Source organism: Macaca nemestrina, chromosome 6 (assembly GCF_043159975.1).
Source record: "Macaca nemestrina isolate mMacNem1 chromosome 6, mMacNem.hap1, whole genome shotgun sequence".
Classification (NCBI taxonomy): Eukaryota; Metazoa; Chordata; class Mammalia; order Primates; family Cercopithecidae; genus Macaca; species Macaca nemestrina.
The window spans coordinates 31,230,763-31,253,262 of record NC_092130.1 but is presented as its reverse complement, the minus strand read 5'-3'; the positions used below and the strand labels follow the sequence as shown (position 1 = coordinate 31,253,262).

Below are 22,500 nucleotides of genomic sequence, written 5' to 3'. Positions count from 1 at the left end.
AGCAGCTCTAATATCAATCAGCGAGACCGACCAGCACAGCTGTTCATGTAATGTCGGTGTTTAACTGAGAGGAATGTTCAAAGTACTATTATAACAAGTGGGTTCATTTATGAATATTCCATGTTTCAATGATTTTTCCCTCCGTTCATATCCTGCTTATTTCAGGGCCACCAGTAGCAAATATCTGAATAAGACCCCATCCCTACCCTTATGCTGCACTCACCTTCCTGTATCAGGAGTCCCAAGTATATTGTTTCCAGGTGTTTATCATCTACAGACACTTGGATCTCCGTATCCTCCACCAATATGCAGTTGAGCCAGTACTTGTGGTCAAAGAGGAGATGTTCCAGACACACGGATACATAGCCTAAGAAGTCAAGCCAACAGGATTTCTGAACAAAATCATTTCTGACATAGCTGAGCACAGAAGAGAGTGAGAAAATTCCCTCCTGAGCTTGATTCCCAGACCACAAGCCCCAACCTGCCATTTAACCGGAATTAAAACAGCATAAGAGGGAAAGCTAGACATTTTCTAGAATGAGTCGAGTCTTCTCAACATCTGTGGGGAAATACAAGTCATTTCTAAATGTTATTTACCATTTTGACATATCGTGGGTTTCCATAAATGAGTAATGAGATGACCAAAACCAACTGCCTTTTTCTAATATATCCATGGAGGTCTCCAAGTTTACAGTGTTGACTATGGGGGTTCCTAGTGCCCCCTTAAAGTTCTCCAGACCTGAGGTTCAAACTACTGTGCCCCTGATGATGCAGTGGCTGAAGAGGTGCTACATGGTTCCCCCTCAGTGAATTTCAGGAGTCCGGATTTGCTTCCACCTACCAGCTCTGACCCTGCCCCTCCTCCAATGCCCAGAAGATCTCTCTGGTAAACGCAGACTAAAAACTATGTATATTAGAAAACTCTAGTAATTATACATAGTATTTTAAACATGGCCATAAACATGACTACTCACATTGCTTCTCTTGAGCCTTCTTCTTTTTCCTAAGATGCAAAAGCCTTTCTGTTTCCATCCTGACTATCCATTGTGCTGATCTAGGCCTTATGTATCTTCTATAATTGCACTTTTGAACTTTAATGTGCACACAAATCACATGGGGATCTTATTAAACTACAGATGCTTAGTGAAGGTCTGAGATAGGGTTGAGCTTCTCTCTTTTTTTTTTTTTTTTTTTTTTTTTAAATAGATCCCATGTGCTGCCAATGCAGCCGGTCTATGGAGCACAGTTTGAATAGTGAGGATGTCTGATCGTCAGGAAAGAGTTGTGTAGTGTGGACAGCAGATCTCCAGACCATAAGAGGAGAAGTTATACCTTATGTCTTCCAGTCATGAGTCGTCTTGACCCTCCACCCCTGCACAAAATCTGTCCTTGTGTATGTCGGCATGGAGCCCAGCATTTTCTGAGAGATATAAAACATCCATCAAATTAGGTGGCCTCTTGTTTTGTTTGGCTTTGCTTTAACTTCCCTATTATAAGTTGTTCTCTCTGGAGAAGGCAGGTGAACCATTTCCCACCACAATGGAACTGATGCTGCATCCCAATGTCCTTCTTTACCTTCTAGAAAACCCTGCAGCCTTAGGATGCTATAAGCAGATAATTTCCCTATTTCTTTCTTTAACTCTTTTCCAAATACATGCGATAACACATCTGTTTACTATGTTGAGCAGCTACTTTGCTCTTACTCAAGATTAATTCCTTATAGTTTAAAACACACACACTAGCACCAGGTTCACATCTATTTCAGTACTTTGAACTTAGTAGATGACCAATAACTGTTTTCCAGTTGACTGGTTATCTAATAAAAAAGGATCTCCCTGGACACAAAAAAAGCAAACTTCTTCATATGGCATTTTAGAATAATAGTTAATATATGCTTTAGATTTAGTTTGAGGCATTTTGTGATATTTCAAAAGTTAATCATCTTTTTTTAAGGCTCTATTTCTCTTAATTACCAGAGCCACACCAATTCCTTAATGTCAAGCCCTACAAGTTGGCTAAACTGTGGAGGAGGTCATCCTCCACCTGCTGGCTTTGTATCATACCTAAATTAAGGTACGTGGAGAACTTCCAAATTTCCTCCATGGTCTTGAAGGTGATGAGAAACTGGGACCTCTGAGACTGGATACTGACCAACCTTGCTGAGAGGTCCTACGTAAAGAAAACAATAAGTCAGCCTGGGATGACAGAAGTGTCCCATTAGCAAGCTCGTATATAGACCAAATACTCTGTATGAACTTCTTGATTATGGCATTGATTTTTACATCACCAAAAAATGGAAACAACTTAAATATTCATCAATAAGAGATTGGCTAAAATAGAGTACAATTTATCCATTAAGTGAAATATTGTATTATACAGCCACAGAAAAGAAGAAAGAAGCTCTTTGTGTACTGATATAGGCTCCAGATATAATACTGCTATACAGCAGCAGCAAAAAGAAGCCAGGGAATAGAAATATGTGCAGAGAATGCTACTTTTTGTGTTAAAAAAAAAAGTGTATGTGGGAGGATAAAGGAGGATGATTCATAGAAGGCATCTTGAAAGCAAATTTGATTGTGAGTCTATGACTAATGATTATTTTTATTAATATAAAGCTGAAAACAGAAAAACCAAAACACACAAAAATAATCATCCCAGTCCTCACCCCTAAAGATCATCAATGTTAGCACCTTCATGTAAGAACTTTGAATCTTTTTTCCTACACGAGTTTCCATACAACTATTTCACATACATAGAATCACATTGCATAAATTATTTTGCAATCTTCTTTTGCTGCTAAGCAATATTTTGCAGAGCATCTTCCATGTCATCACATAGTTTACACCATTCTTAATGGTTAGATAGGCCATTGTTGCATTAACATAATGCATTATTATCATTTCCTTATGGTTTTACGTTTGGATTGTTTCACATTCTTTAAAATCCTAAATGGTACTATGATAAGCATCTTTATAGCTAAATCTCTGCGCACATTCTTAATTGTTTTAACAAGTAATTCTAAGAAGTGCAATTGGAAATGCAAGGATATGCACATTTTCAATCCTAAAATGCAGTCACCCAACTGTCCCCCAGGAAGGCATTCCAACTTACATGCTCATAAGGAGAGCGAGAGGACTATAAGCCTCTTGGGTTTGTTTTTGTTTGTTTCTTTGTTTCTTTGCTTGTTTGCTTGTTTGTTTTTTAGAATCTTGCTCTGTCGCCACGCTGGAGTGAAGTGCAGTGGCGCAATCTCGGCTCACTGCAACCTCTGTCTCCCGGGTTCAAGCGATTCCCCTGCCTCAGCCTCTGGGACTACAGGCACCCACCACCACACCCGGCTAATTTTTTTGTATTTTAGTAGAGACAGGGTTTCACCATGTTGGCCAGGATGGTCTCGATCTCCTAACCTCATGATCCACCCACCTTGGCCTCCCATAGTGTTGGGATTACAGGCGTGAGCCACCGTGCCCAGCATGGGTTTTTTTTTAATACCTAAAAAAAAAAGCAGGTCTGAATCACTGCCCAGACTTAGTTTTCCCTTACATCTATTATTTGTTCAAGCCTCTGGAGTTGACTATAACAAGTAATGGTCAGAACATCCCTCCACCAGGTCAGGTGCTGTCATCAGTACCAACTCCAGGAGCCCTATCATGAGGGAAACTTAGAGGCAGAAGAAGATAGAAGAATCCAGAAGAAAAGCCCCAGTTCAGTAAAATCAGAACTCTGGGGTTCCTTCTGCCATACCAAACCCCAGGAGGCCCCAGATCCATCATTAGGGAAGGGGTGCTAGGTAAAAATCAACTTATAGAGAATTTACTACATCCCTGGCACTTCACCCAGAGCTTTATGAGCAATATGTCATTTAACTCCAACAAAAGTCCTATGAAGAGAACGCAATGACAGTATTTAGTCCATTCCAAAATGTGCTTTGATCACATTTAACCACTTCTGAACTAAAAGATAAGGAAGTGTGTCATCAACCATAATTGGAAGCATTTGTTTTCTTTTTTGGAGGTACATAAAATAACAGTGCATTTTATAATCAGTGGCATCTTAGATCTAATGAAAAATGACATTATCCCTGTTGTATATTCAAGGGGGCCAAGGCACAGAGAGGTTAAGCAAATTGTCCAAGGTCACCTTCAGGGAGTACGTTGCAGAGAACCTTGATTAGATTTCAGATCTAGCTGACTCCAGACCTCAACTTTAGCCCACAAGTTTGTCTGACTCAAGCTTCAGCCCAGCAGACCAGCTCTCTCAATCAACCCTGCTCCTGCCATACCAAATGAGACTCAAAATAAAGGAAAATCTACAGTACCAATAGCAGCCAATGTCTCCCAGCTCCTGAATTCCAGGTATTAAAAAAATAAAATGAAATTCAAAAAAACGTAGCTACTATTTATAGAACACATATCACCAAACACAATGCCAAGCTCTCTGCTGATACCATCTCATGTTTTCTCCCTGAAAAACCAGACATTATCTTTTTCAGCTGCATGACATTCAGACCACTTTTCTCTTTCAGTTTGTACCAGATTCCTGCAGAAACTGTAAAAAGTAACTAGAACATATTAGTTTATTATGTAAAGTAATATTATCCTTTCCCTACCTCTAGTCGAAACAATTTTTTTCCATTTCTGACTTTAGTTCTCCTCCTTAGTACATCCTAAACTGTAAATAATTTGATCACACCCTTCTTTCTTGGTTTTAACAAATGAAGATATTATCTACCTACTATGAAAGATGAGAAATTGGTTTATTTACTTTATTTTTTTTTTCTCCCCTCACCCACGTATTTATAAGGTATTGTTTTTTAACTGGCAATCTTAGTACTTTAAAAATATATACTTAGTGGTTACCAGGAGCTGAGACATGGGGATAGTGGGAGTTATTGTTTAATAGATGTGAAATTTCAGTTTGAGATGATGAAAAAGTTCTGGAGGTGCATAGATTGTGAATGTACTTAGTGCCATAGTGAATTGTACACTTAAAAAATGATTAAAATGGAAAATTTTATGTTATGTATATTGTATCACAGTAAAAAAAAGAAATTGAAATTATCACATTAGAAAAAAAGTATGCTTAATGAGGTATGTATTATAACAATTACCATTCTATATAGGTTAAGTAACTTGTCAAAGATCACACAACTAACAGAAGATTTAAAACCAAATTTTCTCTGACTCAGCAACTCCAAGTTATCCCATTCAGAGCTCCTGCCCATTCCTCTCCACTCCTGTGCAGAGAATGTGCACGGAATCTTTCATTCATTCAGTCTACCTATTAGATGTTTTTTCCAAGGGCCTACTTTGTTCCAGATGCTGTCTTAGGTGCTAGGGATCCTATAGCAGACTGACACCGTCAGCACTCAGCATTCACCTGTTTCCTTCATGCATTCACCTGTTTCCTTCATGCTCACCTTAAACAGCATGCGCACCTCCTGGTCCTCATTCTCCAGCGCCCAGAGCCGCCTCCGAGCAGCTTCCTGCAAGGGTCCGTTTACACACCTCCTGGAGCGGCTCTTTACACAGAAGGAGAGTGTCAGGTCTTAAAGAGAACAGAGAGAGAAGGATCAGGCTGGAAATAGAATAAAATGGAAGAAAGAGTTAGATAAACCCACAGTGTTTCCCCTACATGTATACCTGAACCCTCAACTGGTGTCCTCATTAGTTACAGATGAGAGGGGTCTTAACACTCCTTGGAGCACCCCTTTAAATGGTCCTCCCTAGAGGAAAAACACATACTGAACCCAGGAGGGCTCTGGAATCACAAGAGTTGATGCACTCACGTTGGTTATTTCTGCTTTGCACAGGGTTTATTCCTACACTGCCTGTCACTGATGGGATGGTGCTGACACAGGACCAGCTAGGACATACATCACTCCCTGTGAATAACTTGTGAAAGTTTAGAATCAATAGGACTTTACTCATATTTAAGGAAATGTACTTATATGTCAAATTATCTTATGTAATAGACATATACTTTGTGCATTACACATAAACACATACACATAAACATAAACACATTACACATAAACGCATTTTCTCTAACCTGTTTTTTCTGATACTGCAATTATTAATGTTTGTCAGGGTAATTAGTTAATGTATTAAAGTCTACCTTTAATTTCTCCAAAATGCACATTCATTTAACAGATACTCATTGAGAGCTTTCTGTGAGCCAGAAGCTGTTTTACGGGCTTCTCAGCAGAGAACAAAACAGGCAGTCCCTGTTCTGATGGAGCTTCTATTCTTCTTAGTAAGTGAGTAACTACGCAAGAAATTCCACAAACACAATAGTTTCAGATGGAGAAGAGTGCTATGAAAAAAAATTAATGGGGTCAAGAGACAGAGAGATGGAGTGCTTGAAGTCCTTTGGATAGTGTTGTCGAGAAAAGTCACACTGGCTGGGCACGGTGGCTCACGCCTGTAATCCCAGCACTTTGGGAGGCCGAGGCGGGCGGATCACAAGGTCAGGAGATCGAGACCACGGTGAAACCCCGTCTCTACTAAAAATACAAAAAATTAGCCGGGCGCGGTTGTGGGCGCCTGTAGTCCCAGCTACTCGGGAGGCTGAGGCAGGAGAATGGCGTGAACCCGGGAGGCGGAGCTTGCAGTGAGCCGAGATCGCACCACTGCACTCCAGCCTGGGCGACAGAGCGAGACTCCGTCTCAAAAAAAAAAAAAAAAAAGAAAAGTCACACTGAGGAGGTTCATTGTATAATTGCACTTTGCAATGTGTCTTCTTTAGACAGTAAGCAGCAATCCTGTTAAGAATTATTCAACACAATAAACCAATAAACCGAGAAGGCATTGGAATAGATCATCACAGAGGTCTCACTTCCAGCCTCAATTTGCCAGGACCATTTTAAATTCCTGAGTACATTAGAGATGACCCCTATCATGCTGGCCTGAGTCCACAAAGCAGCTGTGGACTTCTACCTTTAAAAGGCTTATCTTTAACCTAGAAGTCGTGAAAATGCTGTGGCTGCAAATGAGCTCTTCTACGACATTCCCAAATGACCTGACTTTGATGTAAACTTCACGTGGGTGTTTGTTCCACTCAGTTCCTCCTAGGCTTGTCCTCTAATCTCATGCAATCCCCTTTTCTTCAGCAGCCCCCATCCATCCAGGCCTCCATCTGGTAGCCTCATGGCATGCTGAGCTCTAGGAGGAGGTACGGCACAAAGATGAAGCCCAGGGAGGGGTCATGCAGCCTCCAGCTCAAGACTGGGCTCTGTCCCTCAGTAACTGTGCCACCTTAAACAATTAATCACCTCTCTGTGCATGGCTTTTCCCTTTATCAAAATGGCTTTTATGGTACCCATCCCACAGGGGTTTTAAGATGTTTACTAGACTGGGTGCAATGACTCATGCCTGTAGTCCCAGCAGTTTGGGAGGTCAAGAGAGGAGGAGAGATTAAGCTCAGGAATTCAAGACCAGCCTGGGCAACGTGCCAAAACCCTGTCTTCTGACAAAAAAAGAAAAAAAAAATTAGCCAGACATGATGGCCTGGGCATGGTGGTGCATGCCTGTAGCCCAGTTACTCAGAGGCTGAGATAGGAGGATGGCTCGAGCACAGGAGGCTGAGGTCACAGTGAGTCAACATCACACCACTGCACTCCAGCCTGGGCAATGGAACAAGACCCTGTCTCAAGGGGGAAAAAAAAAAAATTCTTCCTAAATAACATCGTGCATATAAATCTTTTTACTCAGTGCCTGGTACATGTTAAATATTCAATAAACACATTAAGCATTAGCTGTTGCCCCTCCTCACCTCTCCATCACCAGCAAGTACTGCTCATGGCTGGCTGTCCTTAGATGATCATGACTATTAACCTTGGCAATAACTGATTCTATGATTCCTTTCTATGAAACCCATCTCATCCATCCTTCCAACATCTGATCCACAATACCCATTCAAATCTCTTAGAGTAGCCCCTGCTGACTGACAGTCAGGGCCTTAGGTGTGAATCTCCTTGCCATGCACATGAATCCATGAATATGGAACTCAAAAGACCTGGACTTAAATAAGCAGACTGCTCTTGAGATCTCAACTGTGAGAACTGATACTTAGGGCAGAACTTCTGGGCCCACAGTGGGATCCTACAGTGCCCTCTGCATCACTAGAGCAGGGAGGAAGTCAAGCTCAATATTGTTTTCATGAAGTGGATTGTGCCACAGATTAATCCTTCTCAAAGTCAGTTCTGTAATTGTGATAATATGTCTGACTGATTCTGTCTGCAACTGCACTACATTAAGGAGAGGTTGGCAGCTACAGCCATCTCCACTTCTTACTCCGTGACCTTCCTGGAAACAGCATCAGGGTGGAAAATGCTGAAAGATGGACAAGTTCAGCCCGAGGTCAGTTCAGTTTCACCTACAGATACCCTTTGTTCACTGGCCTTCATGCATTGATAAGGCAAAATGCTGACTCTACAGAGCTCATGAAACAACAGATGGTAATTCAGGTTTTTTCGGGGGTGGTCCAAGCTAACAGACAGATAAGCAGATTAACACAGTATCAAGAAACAAAGGGCAAAGTTTTTCTCATTGTCAACCAAGAAGTTTGACAGAATTTGAAATCAGGCCTACGGCTATACCACCCTGAACACGCCCGATCTTGCCTGAATTTGGGAAAAGAAAGAACCTGGTGTGACATGTATATAATATCTATTTACGTGGTCTAGATCCTTTAAATATTTATAATCTTTTTCACAAGTCTAGATTTTGTGTTACAGGGAGAGCTACATTTTTGGAGGGTGAAGGAGAGTCGTGGTTTTGAACAAGGCCCTTCCTCATCATGTGTTAACTGTGTCGTGGTGAAGTTATTTCCCTCTCTGACACTCTGTTTCCCATCAGCTAAATGGAGATTTGGGCTCTTCCACCTAGCAATGGGCAAGCAAAAATGAGAAAAACATGTGAGGATCATTTGGCATGCGAATTGCCCTTTAAAATGGTCCCATCTACTGTACAACAGAAATCAAGTCTTCTGCAGGTTTGTCCTCAGAGTTTCTGGTACAGAGTTCAGCTGAGATGCACCTTTCCTCTGATGACAACTTTCTCTTTGCAGGCTTCATCAATGTCTTTCAAAGGGGATTTTGTGAGAGGATGTGTATTAAGAATAAGATTTTTTTCACATTAATTTCAAAACTTTTTCTGCTTCTGAAAGATTCATACAGATGCCCTTCTGCTCAAGCCAATCTCACTTCACATATTCATTTAGTTATTCACTTATTTAACAAATATTCACTCGGAACCTACTACATATAAAGTACTATGTCGGGTATCATATAGAATGTAAAAGTGGCCTCCACATATTCATTCAGCCATTCATGTATTCATTTATTTATTTATTTTGAGGAAAGGTCTCACTCTGTTACCCAGGCTGGAGTACAGTGGTGCAATTACAGCTTACCGCAGCCTCGACCTCCCAGGCTCAGGCAGTCCTCCCATCTCAGCCTTTCAAGTAGCTGGGACTGCAAGCATATGCCACTATGTCTGGCTAATTTTCTGATTTTTTTTTTTTTTTTTTTAGAGATGAGGTCTCACTCTGTTGCCCAGGCTAGGCCCCAACTCCTGGGCTCAAGTGATCCTCCCATCTCAGCCTACCAAAGTGCTGGGATTACAGGCAAGAGCCACCGCTTGCTGCCCATGTGTTTATTCATCAAAGATTTTCTGAGCAGCAACAATGTATGAACAACTCTTTGAGGTACCATGTTGAATATAAATATTTTAATTACCCCTATCTCTCAACACCTTCAAATCTTAAGTTATGGTATACTTTCTTTAACAAAGCAAATAAGTATGGAGCTCCTAATAAGTGCCAGATTGTGAAGAGCTTTGAGTGACAGCTTGAGAAAGTTAAAATTAATTTTGTAGGCAATGGGGTGCAACAGAAGATTTGTGAGCAAGCAAATAGCATAGTCAAAATCTTTTCATCAAAAGGGAAAGAGGGAGGGGCTCTTTAGATGGAAGAGATAAAGAGGTTACTGCAATACTCAGCATGGAAGAATAGGGCTTGTCTTTGGGATTTGGATACCTGGATTCATGTTCTGTGGTAGAAAACATTTTTCCTTGTATTCAGATGAGGCTATACACTCACTCGATATAGTTGGATCCTTGGAAGGAGTTTCTTTACCTGTAGAAGATGAAATAAAAGGTCATCTTAAGAGTGTAAGGAAGTTGGAAGCAAGTTATAAGCAAGGCTGCAGTTTTTGTCAAGTGACAACTTTTTTCCACAATTAGTGGCATGGAAGAATTCTAATTGTTATCACCATTGCCTTGTAATTATCTAAGCTATTATCAAAGAACTGTCACACATGCCATCTCAATCCAGCATCAACCTGGGTATGCCCATCTTATTGAAAAGCAGATCCCTATTCACATATCAAACTAGGTCTCATGGCTTAGAACACTGAAGGTGCTCAACATACATTGAGCCTACACAAGTCATCACAGATCTGACTACAGCAAGGCTTAAGGTTCAATAGGGGCAGATAATGGAAGGGCTGGAGTGGAGACAGACATTGGCATCATTAGGGAGACAATTGGGGTGTGGTTGTAATGACCCTGACATGTATAATTGTCCCCAACTGTCCTTCTGTCTGACCATTAAATAGGGTCCTGTCAGGACTCTCTTTCTTCCCAACTCTCTGAAAAGTACTGTCTTCACAATGGTAGAAGTGGAGTAAAAAGAAGAAGAAAGAAGATCAAGACACAGGCTAGGGCTGGGGAGGAGGAAACTTTGATGGCAGCGAGTTGAAAAGAAAGAAGATGGTGTGCCTATAAAGCATAATGAAGTAGACACAGAGGGGAATGTCAAAAACATTGCTGTAGAGCATGGGTCTCCTTTATGGCATCCCCAAAATACAACAAGGAAACTCAAGTCCTTCACACATTAATTTTAGTTGATGGATTCTGTCCTTTTTTTCCATAAACCTGTTCAAGAACTGTACTATGGAGTCAGAATGTGATAAGTATTACCTGGTCCTGAAAAGCAGAGTTAGAGAACCTTGGCTCAACCACTATTTGTGAGTCACTCATTGAATTTGCTTGTAAAATTGTGCATCAGAGCCAAAGAGGCCTACCAAGTTTTGCATACTGGATCTGTGCTTCTAATGATACAGCTCAAGAATGCAACAGGGGTGGAGCAGTCACACTCACTTCTGGTTAATGTTGAACCTAAATTCTCATATTGCTGCTAATAGTCTGTGTCTCCATTCTGTGAATATGGAGGGGGATTTTGACACCCAAGTTGAGGACCTTCCATTTCTTCACAGTGGGAGCAGTTAGCACTGTTTTGGGTGATGTACATGAAGAATGAAGTGGATTTCAGCTGGAATAGGCAGAAGCAGGGGCCTGTCAGCTCTTCATCCAGTAAATCTTGTTAGCTGTTCAGTGCTGAAAGCTAAGCAGCTTAGCTGGAAACCTGGCAGCAATGAGCTACAGTCGAACAGGATCATTTTTCAGTTCTGCCCCGAGGAAGCAAAAGCAACTGCAGCAAAAAGGCACTGGCTTGGGAATAACGAGAAATGAGAATGAGCACAAATCAAATCTTCCCATACATGAGTTCAATGACCCTGGGCAAGACACTTCACCTGTCCACTCTGTGAGTTTTTACTTTCCCCACTTACAAATGAAGGATTGATCTAAATTAGTGCTTTTGAACCCCAGCTGCCTATTTGAATCATCTAGGTTGCCTTTTAAAAATATTGCTTCATCCCAGCTAAAAAAAAAAAATTAAAACAATTGGACTCATGAAGAAAAAGAGTAGAATGATGGTTACCAGAGGCAGGGAAGGGTGTGTGTGTTGGGGGAAAGTAGGGAAGTTAGTGGGTACAAAAATGCAGTTAGATAGAATAAATAAGATCGAATGTTCGATAACACAACAGGGTGACTATAGTCAACAATAATTTATTGTACATTTGAAAATAACTAAAGGAGTATAATTGGATTGTTTGTAACAAAAAGAAAGGATAAATATTTGAGGCGATGTGAATTACCCTGATGTGATTATTACCCATTGTATACACCTATATCAAAATATCTCATGTATTCCATAAATATATACACCTAATATGTACCCACAAAAATTAAAAAGAATAAAAGAATAAAAAGAAAAAATATTCCTTCATCCCTAGAGATTCAGATTTTTGTAGTCCATAGTACAGCCATAGATCTTTTTTTTAATAAGAAGTTCTTCAAATGATTCTAATTTGAGCCAGTGTTGAGAACCATATGTCTAGATTGGTGCTTCTGAAACTTTATCGTACCTATGAATCACCTATGGATATTGATAAAATGCTGATTCTGCTTCAGTATTTGAAAGCTGAGGTTCTGCATTTCTGATGTTTTCACAGGTGATACTCCTCCTGCTGCTCCCAGGACCACACCTGGAGTGGCAGCCTGCTTTCCTGGGACAGAGTTTGACCATAGACTACAGCAAACCCACAAACATCTTCTTTATTTTTTTCTGGCCCACACAGTGAATTTTTAATTTGAACTGCTTGACATCATTTAGAAATTGAAATGTTCCACATAACCCAGATGCTTGGGTTTGTTTCGAAACGTGGAAGATTTGTAGCCCAGGAGTCTCATTGTCATATGGCAACAGTCAGCTGGGGCTGAGTGGTTGCTGTCGCTCTACAGGACATTTGTTCTCCAGCCACCATGGTCCCCACCCTATTCCATCGCTCATTTACACCCAGCCCTGGCAAGTTTGCGAGTGTGTCCCTGCTGTAGAGTTCTCCAAGAAAATACAATAACCTGACAATGAGGGCTTGTGAGGTGAGCCCATCTTGAAGAAGGGAAGTCAAGGATGGGGACCCTGGCTTGGGGAAAGGGTGCATAGCTTTTTAAGGATTTGTGAGGCTTAGAGCAGAAAATTGCAAGGTTTTGCAAAATGTGATATGTGAACTGTCTGTATCAGAATTTTTTAGATAATTGTTTTTAAAAAGATGTCTATGCAAAAAAACTTATAGAAAATATAGAAGAATATCTGCATGACTTGATGTTGCCAGTGGTTTCCTAAACAGTATGGAAAAAATGCTACCCTCAAAAGGAATAATGGATAAATAGTAATACATTAAAATTAGAAACTTCTATTAATCAAAAGATGCAATTAAGAGACTGAAAAGCAAGTGACAGAGTACAAGAAATATTGATTATACATAAGTATAGTCATCAAATAATTCAAACATAGAATATATAAGGAATGCCAAAAATCTGTGAGAAATAGGTAGCCAGCCCACCAGAAAAATGGGCAAAAGGCTTGAATAAACTTTTCACCAAAGACAATATCCAAACAGCCAATAAATACATGAAAATTTGTTTCACCTCATCAGGGAAATGAAAAGTAAAACCACAGTGGAACACAACTACACAGACTGGCTAAAATGAAAAAGACAGATAAAGCCAAATGTTTGTGAGGATATAGAGCAACTAGGATACCTAGAATATACTGCAACTAGAATATACTGCAAGTGTGAAAATAAACGGAAGTTCTATCTTTGGAAAACTGACAGTGTCAATTCAAGCTGAAAATATGCATGCACTAAGACCAAAGACAACCACTAAAATATTCAGAACAGCACTATTTATAAGAACCCAAACTTGGCCACAATTCAAATGTCAATTTACAGTAGAATGAACAAGTAAATGATGTATATATAATATACAATTAAACCTTAATCCAGCAAATCGGGCACAGTGGCACATGCCTACAATCTCAGCTATTTGGGAGGATGAGGCTAGAGGATCATTTCAGCCCAGGAGTTCAGGTCCGGCCGGGACAACATAGCAAGCCCCATCCCCCAAAAATTAAATAAATAAATAAATCCAATACAACAATGAGAATGAATGAATTACAACTGTATAAAACAATATCGATGAGTATATTCACTTGTGAAAAGTTACCACGCTGTACACATGATTTCATGCACAATTCTGTATAAATGGTAAAATTTTTTTAATCCTCTTAAAGCCTTTACTGACCTCAACATTCTTTTTCTTTTTTAACTTTTATTTTAGGTTTTGGGGTACATGTGAAGGTTTGGTTCCTAGGTAAACTTATATCATGGAGGTTTGTTATACAGATTATTTCATCAACCAGGTATGAAGCTCAGTACCCAATAGTTATCTTTTCTGCTTCTCTCCCTCCTCCCAACCTCCACCTTCAAGTAGATCCCAGTGTCTGTTGTTTTCCTCTTTGTGTTTATAAGTTCTTATCATTTAGCTTCCACTTATAAGAGAGAACACGTGGCATTTGGTTTTCTGTTCCTGCATTAGTTTGCTAAGAATAACAGCCTCCGCTCCATCTATGTCTCACAAAAGACATGCTCTCATTCTTTTTTATGGCTTCATAGTATTCTATGATGTATATGTGTTAATGGTGCATTTTTATGAAAAGTTGAATTTTAAAATATTCCTGGAGCCCCTCTCTACCTACTCTACCTTGAAATATCTAGGAGTAGAGTCCCAAAGTGTGGTTTTTAATTAGCACTTTGGGTATTTCTGATGTCTTCTAGAGCGTGAGAATGCTCAAACCAATTCACCAGAGGTCTCGGAACCCATGAGCCAGAAGGGCACCTCTCTGAGAAACAATGAGGAAGCTGGAAAATTAGAATGCATTCTGTAATACGAAAAACAGCTAATAGTTACACATGGATTGTCTGTTTACAGAATTCTGTTACACATGGTATTATATTTCAACATGAAGAAGTTTGAAAACTTGATCTGGGCCTTGAAAAAGAACCAGAGATGATTCAAGGCAACAAAAAACTGTCATATAGAATAAATTACCTTAGGAAAAAAAGTATGACTTTTATAACTGAAAGAAAATAAACTAAAAGGTCTATAGTAGTTATCGCTGAGTCATTCTAACAATCTTTTTGATACTTTCATCTACTTTCCAAATATTCTAATTTTTCTTTTTTATAGGCACATTAAAATATTATTTAACTGAAATATTAATTTTTTGAAAAATAAAAGTTTTATATATTAAAGATGATAAACAACACAATCTGCTAACAATACAGGCTGCTGATTAATAATTGTTTTAATATTAATACTTTAATCTACTATTTCAATTCCAACTTTGTCAATTGACCCAGTAATGTCAGTAATATCCTTCTTACCATCTTTTCTTCTTCAGTATAGAACGCAGTCTAGGGTCAAGTATTACATTTAGTTGTCAAATGTCTTTAGCCTCCTTTCATTGGGAACATTTCCATATGTTTTTTATGACTTTTTTTTCTCTGATGACATTGACATTTTTGAATGATAAAGTCCCTCCTCCACCCTTCTTTTAGTTTTTCTTCAACTTTTATTTTAAGTTCAGGGGTACATGTGCAGGTTTGTTATATAGGTAAACATGTGCCATGGTGATTTGCTGCACAGATCATCCCATCACCTAGGTATTCAGCTCAGCATCCATTCATTATCTATTCAAAAATATGGAACACTTCACAAATTTGCATGTCATCCTTGCACAGGGGCCATGCTAATCTTCTCTGTATCTTTCTGATTTTAGCATACATGCTGCCAAAGAAAGCTCTCTGTTTTTCAAATATTCTGTAATCAGCATGCATTTGTTTTCTAACACTGAAGGCAGGTAGAGAAGTGGCTAAGAACAAGTGGCAATCAGACAGTCCTGGACTCAAACCCTGGCTTCTTCATTAATCATGTGACCCATGTGAACCCAGTCTATGTAGTCTATGTGGAGCTGACTCTCTCCCTAGCTCCAAAAGTGAGCACGTAATTCAGGCATAATCCAACTGGGTTATGCAGTGCCATGGCCACATGGTCAAAATTAAGCCAGTGAGAATTAGTTCTAGGACCCTCATCAGCACACTTAGCGAAGATATTTCTTTTCACTGCACTAGAAGCTATGAATATGACAGCCTGGAGCTGTGGTGCCCACCACAAGGAGAAAGCCTGCCTGACATTGAGTCCAACCCATAAAAACAGAGCTTAGGAAAGATAGCTTTCTGATAACATCATCTGAACACCTTGATTTAGCAATATCTGAAGAAAAAAAAACCTAGACTTTGAATTATTAATCAATAAATTGCTTTTGATATAAGCTAGTTTTATTTTTATTATTATTGATCAGAAAAAAGTTACTAACCCTCAGTTCAGAAAAACATTGAGATTTATTTGTAAACTGCCAAACTGGTTTCCAAAGAGGCTGTAATATTTTGTATTCCCACTAGCAATGTGTGAGAGTTCTAGTTGCTCCACATCCTCACTAACAATTGATGTTATCAGTCTTTTTAATTTGGGCCATTCTAAGTATGTAGGCCATTTTATCTGATTGTTTCAATGTGCATTTCCCTAGTGACTTATGATGTTAATCACTTTTTCACATGCTTATTAGTCATCCACATATTTTTTATATTGAAGTGTCCATTCCAACATTTTACAATTGTTATTGGGTTATTTATCTTATCACTACTGAGTTGTAAGAGACTTTTTTTAAATATTCTTGTTCTGATATTACTCCCCAGTTGACGGCTTGCTTTTTATGTTCTTGGCAGATGTATATAAGTGGGAGGAAAGCAGGATAGGGTGGGAATGAGCTTTGTACACACATGGGATGGTAGAAGCCATCCAGCGCATGCTGGGGAGGTGGGTAGTTGTGGGACTAAAATGGATAAGTATGGTAGGGTCAAGATGGGGAGCACTTTAAGGTAGGCAGGGGTGTTTAGAATGGATACAGTAAGCAATGGAGAGATGTGAAATGTTCTTGAGCATGGCAATGGTATAACAAAAGTGAAAATTCTACTTGGGTAACATGGGAAGGATAAGGAGAGAAAAGCACAATAGGCAGGGAGCCAGCTGAAGAGGTGCTGTGAAAATCTAGGGAGGTGAGTGTGAGAATGTGCGCTGTGGCCCTGGCAATGAGAAGTGAGGGCATAGAGTGAATGAGGCTATATTTTAAAATAAGAAAAGAGAAGGCATCTTGACATATTGAATATGAGGGATAAAGATGGGGAAGAGGCAAGAATTGCAGAAACTGAGTGAAGGAGGGGATTTAAAAGATCACCTAGTTCCACTCCCAATTTTACTGTTGAGAAATGAAAGGCCCAGAGAGGAGTCGTGATTTTACTGAGATCACACAGCAAGTTAGCAAGAGAGCCAGAGGCCATCCAAATCAATGGGTAGGGACCTTGCCATTCTCACTACATTAACCTGACCTCAGAACTCTAAAGTCTCGGGCCTCTGATCACGGAAACATCTCACAACTTGCTGAAAATGAGAATTCACCTTCATTTCTCCTCTCTCAGCCTCTCTGTGCTCCTACCCACCCACCACCATGCTCAACTTTAAAAAGAAGACTAAACAGTAAACATTTCTCTGCATGTTTTTTTTTCCTGTACCCACATTTTTTTTTCTTTTCTGACTTAACAAACCTACCATCAGCAGTTTTTATGATGTAAACCACTTTCTCCTTGTTGGGATGAGTAGATGTTAGAAGTACAGCTACATCTACCCACATGAATATATCTTAGATTATAATGTTTAGCAAAAAAAAAAAAAAAAAGATGCATCATGATATCATTTTGTTTAACTTTTAAAGTCTATAAAGCAATTCTTCGGAATGATTGTGAGTTCATGAATATGTAGTAAAAGCACATAACCATTGAATTCATGAAAGTTATTAACTATGTGGAGAGAGAAGGGGAATGAGATTGGAAAGAGATATCCAGGGGCCGCTAAGTATGTTTGTGATGTTTTATTTCTTCAAAAAGTAAGAGAAAGAAAAAGATAAAGTTCTGAAGATAACGTGACACAATGCAAAAATTTGTTACAGCTAGATGGTGGGCTAACTATTCTAATATCCTCTATTATCAGTATGTTGTACATGCTTTACAGGGCTTTTAAAATTCAAAAGTGAAGCATCATTTACTATTGTCAGTATTCACCCTTGATCTCTTATTATACTAATGATTCACATCTATCAAAAATATTAAAAGGAAAGTTACAAGCACCAGTGATCAACAGAGGTGAATGTATCTCTTCCACATCTTCTGTTTAAGGGCATAAATCTGCCAAATTTCTTCAAACAGGCATTGAAAATAAGGGAGAAGTGCTAGAAGCTTTTCGATCAACAAACTTTGACATGGCTTTCTCTGTGATCCAAAGTGAGCAACTGTAGCTTATTAAACAATGGCAAGAAACAACTTATAGATAGGGTGGGGAAGTCAGAGATGATAGCAATGGATCAGAACCTATCCTCTCACCATGTGCAGTCCCCCGAATTAGGGGACTTATGTGAGCAATTGAGAGCCATCCCAGGGAACAGATGCTGCAGGCAGAGTCCACACGTAAGAATGCAGGTGCCTGGAGTAGTCAGAGTCAATGTTCATTATTGCGTCACTCCACGCAAACCAGTCTGGCAGCTGTCCAGTGCTCAGTGCTATCAAGAGCCTTCTCCTTTCCTGTGTCCATGAGCCCTGAGGACTCACTGTTTTGGTGTCTGCTGTTAGCTCCCACTTAAACAGACACAAGGCAGAAGCACCCCAGGAAACATGAGCACAGACTTCTCCAGGCCAGGATGGAATTAGCAGAAACTGATGTAAGAATGGTCCATATTAACTAACAATAAAACAGCCTGTAGTTACCGAACGGTTATCAAAAGCCAGACCCTGTGCTAAGTCCGTGAGAGGAATTATTCAATTTAATCCTCACAAAAGTTCCATAGGATAAGTACCACCATTAGATACAGTTTACAGCCAGGAAAACTGAGGTTCAAAAAACATGAGGGACTTGCCAAGGTCACACAACAATTAAGTTGCTCCAGGATGGGTCTCATACTTTGTCCCTTTTCTCTAAGATAAATAGGGGAATCTGGAATGGGAATATCCAGATCAACTGGACTTGGACCTACAACACCCACATCAACCTCGCTAGGGAAAGGCCCTGACACATACAGGGAATAATATGGGGGAATGGCATGAAAAGTCTCGAGGGAGATACATAGCAGGCTCACTCTTGGTGAAAAGGTGAATCCGAGGTGCCAGCCAGTAATCAATGGCAAAAAGAAGGTGAAAGAATAAAGTAATTGAATGATAGTGTTATTATGATTTTGACTTTTTTCAATATTGTTTTTTGTTTGTTTGTTTGTTTTGAGCTGTGTAACTCTGTTCTACAGGAAATCTTTGGCTGAAGGACAAATGTCAACTAGAAGCAGAGCTGCTCTAGGTAAGGATGAGGGAACATGAGCAGAGCTCTCTGAGACACCTCTACACAGCAGTTTACAACCCTAAAATTGTATAGATGACCAAATGGAGGCCCAGAGAGAGAGCGAGATATACTAGCCATCAAAATGCAATTAAAAATGGTTAATTTTATTGTGCTCAACTAACTGTGCACCAGGCTGTTTCACTATTTCACATGTAGACTTAATCTCCACCACAGCTCTATGAAGAAGGCATTATCATGTCATAAAAGCTACAGATAAGGAAAACTGAAACACAGAGGAATTAAATAAGTTGTCAGGGCAAGTAAAAGAACCAAGATCAAATCCAGACACTTCGGCCTCAAAGACCAAGTGAGTAGCTAAGATGACACCTGCCTAACCAGAGCTAGAGGAAGTCAGGTCTAGACCCCAATCTCCGACTTCCAGACCAGCGGTCCTGCACGTCTCCCTCCATGCTGTTTCTGCTCTCATGGGGCACGATGACAATAGGACTTAGTGGGAGGGAATGAAAAGTGTTTACATCTGAGAAATCTGGAGAAGCAAAATTGTTCATAGATTAAGTCGTGCCTTTCGTGCCAAGGGCATCATTTGGGGTTTGTTTGCTTATAGTTTTAGGTCCACGGGTTGCCTTTTTCTGGGAGACACTCCCTGCTATAGGTGCCAAGGTGCCTAGATGAAGACTTCAAGCAGAGGAAGCAGAATATGGTTGTTTTGGGTTCACTTCAATGACCTCGAGTGCCTTCTACAAGCCCAGGTCATAAGACTATAGAAGAAAGTTGTTTGTCAGAAAGTAGAAAGCCCTCAGCTAGGGGATGCTCCTTAGCTCCTTCTCTCAGGAACCATGGTGGAGCCCCAGGAAGACACACAGTTCTAACAAGGGTTAGGAATGATTCCTTGGAGCAAGGTTCCCCTATCTCCCAAGCAAGCCTCCCCCCACCAATCTACCCCCACATTTCCCCAAAGCCACCACTCATCCTGATAAACACCACACAAGAGAACACAGTGCCCTACCTTCATTCTCCTCTGAAAAAAAGAAGAAGGTTGCTTCAGGGAAACCAACCAGCCTGGTTGGCCTGGAACTGACATATCCCAGCAAATTCCTCAGTCCCAGGCAAACCATAATGGCTGGTCACCCTAAGTCACTCTCCCACGACTTGACAATTTTTTAGAGCAACAACTCTCTATTTCCTCAACTTGATGCCCACACTCACACACACACTCACACACAAATCACACTGTAATAGGTGGAGGCAGGAAACTGCCTGTTTTTCTCCAGTAACAGCAACCCTGACAAAAATAGGCTTGAATGACTAAGGCCAAGTTTATGACCACCTATAGGCCACAGAGGAACTCACTGCCTGAACTTTCTTCCTGTCCTGGGGGATCTCGGGAAGAAAGGAAGGAAGGGCTTAGTCACACCCTGTGAGTGGCAGCCAGGAGCAGTGCTGCTCAGCTTCTGACAGAGCGAACTCAAAGCCTCTTTCTTCAGGAAAAAAATAGATGCTTCCAGGCTTTACTCCCTTTTTACAGAGCCAGCATGACAAACACCCAGGGAGGAAGGAGAGGCAGCCAGAAAGCACAACCATCTCCCCATCTTTGGGAGAAAAGTTTCCCCAACCCAGCAGGTCCCTGAGCCTCCACTGGACCATCCACTTTGGCCAAGCCACAGGCCAAGGGCCCCCTGGGAACTCACCTGGGCCCCGGGTCAGACTCCGCTCCCTGGGGATGCAGAAGCAGCCACCCATGTGTATACCATCCTACCCCGGCCGAGGCCCTTGAGAACACCGGCCAGAAGAGTGCTGCAAGGGACAGCCTCCCAACAGTGTCCCTCCTCCCGCCTCCTCCCTGGCACACGAGGGACCGAGGCCTGCTCAATGCACAATGCAGCCTTTGATATCCGGGCTACAGCAGGAGGCCCAGGGAGGGTGGGAGGGGCAGCCTAGCCCAGCCTGCAGGCCCACAGCTCTTGCACTGTCAGGCCTGGAGAACAGGGCTCCTCCCTGCCTCTCAGCAGATCGCCTCATGCCTATCAGCCTGCAGCACATTCCTCGCATTCTAGGATTGAGATACACAGTTTGGTTCTTGTGGGGGCAGCCAGGGCGGGGGAGGAGGGCAGAGAACATCCCAGAGATCAAGACTGCTGTTGGCTTTCTCCCTCCCTGACTGACTTGGCCCACACTGACTGGCCTGCCACCCCTTTACAGTGATCTCCACCCAGTCTCTCTCTGCAAAGGCCTCCCTTGGCTCTCTGATAAAGTTGGAGCTGTGGGTGCAGCATTTCACTTCGACCTAGCAGCATCAATGAGCCAGCTCCTCACTGGTGTGCAGGAAAAGAATCCAGGAGATCACCTGATGAAGCCCAGCGTTTTACAGGTGAGGGGATGGAGAACCAAATACATTAAAGGATGGGGAGAGGTTGGTCAATAGGTACAAGGTAAGAGTTACATAGGAGGAGTAAGTTCTAGTGTTCTATTGCACAGTAGGGGAACTATAATAATGTATCATATATTTCAACATAGAAGAGAGGATTTTGAATGTTCTCACCACAAAAAAAAAAAAAAATGATGTTTGAGATGCTGGATACGCTAATTACCTTGATCTGATCATTACACAATATATACATACATTGAAACATCATATTCTAGCCTATAAATGTGTAGAATTATTATACGTCAATTAAAAATAAAACAAAAAAAAATACAACAAGACTACAGGTATGCATGCAAAACTGGTCCCACCAGACTAACCTCTTTCCCATTTCAGATAGGCAGTGGAGCAGGGGAATTCAGTTGATACTGTGGCTAAATTTCAGAAAACCTCCCATGAGATCTTGCAAAGGAGATGGAGAAAATACGGCTGAATGCCAGCAAGGCTGGACGGAAGCATGACTACTCTAACAACCAAGCTCAAAGAGCACTGCTCATCCAATGTTTCCTTCATGCCTAGAGCAAAGTGGTGAGAGGACCCTAGTGAAAGGCCCAAAGAATAGGAGGTGTGAGCCGAGAGAAGGTGGAGTCCTGCCGGGCCTGTGTTGCAGGCTCTTTGGAGGCTGAACTTGAGGTCAGTATCACCAACATTTTAAGGAGGGCAGCGTCCCAATCAAGTTTATATTCTGAGAGGAGCAGTTGGGTGACCAGGTGAAGAATGGCCTAGGGGTCAGTCCCACCAGAGGTCAGGAGTATCCACCTCACACACCAGCCCAGCCCGAGAGGACAGGGTCTTGAGCCTGTCTCTGAAGCGCCACTGTCGTCTTCATGCTTACTCATCCTGAGACACAGTTTCCGAATGTTTACTGTGGGC

General features: G+C 41.0%; 1 protein-coding gene and 1 non-coding gene across 5 annotated transcripts in view; both read right to left on the bottom strand.

Moving 5' to 3' along the window:
- LOC105466895 (SH3 domain and tetratricopeptide repeats 2) overlaps nucleotides 1-21,094 on the bottom strand; it is a 91,323-nt gene extending 70,229 nt beyond the window's left edge. For 3 of the 4 annotated variants that reach the window (XR_011624586.1, XM_011716063.2, XM_071098238.1), the window contains exons 1-5: nucleotides 20,894-21,094; nucleotides 10,039-10,137; nucleotides 5,420-5,547; nucleotides 2,064-2,169; nucleotides 224-367 (exon numbers count right to left, since the gene is read on the bottom strand). Coding sequence is in view for 2 of the 4 variants with exons in the window: in XM_011716063.2 (XP_011714365.2) it covers nucleotides 224-367; nucleotides 2,064-2,169; nucleotides 5,420-5,547; nucleotides 10,039-10,137; nucleotides 20,894-20,945 (529 nt within the window). In the remaining 2 variants the exon portion in view is untranslated. Of the gene's footprint in view, nucleotides 1-223; nucleotides 368-1,332; nucleotides 2,039-2,063; nucleotides 2,170-5,419; nucleotides 5,548-10,038; nucleotides 10,138-20,893 lie in introns of those variants that run through there. The other variant, XM_071098236.1, reaches the window with a different exon arrangement.
- On the bottom strand, nucleotides 15,446-15,548 carry LOC112424121 (U6 spliceosomal RNA). The gene has a single exon (XR_003014795.1). It is a non-coding gene; the product is annotated as a U6 spliceosomal RNA (small nuclear RNA).
- Nucleotides 21,095-22,500: the final 1,406 nt, after the last annotated feature.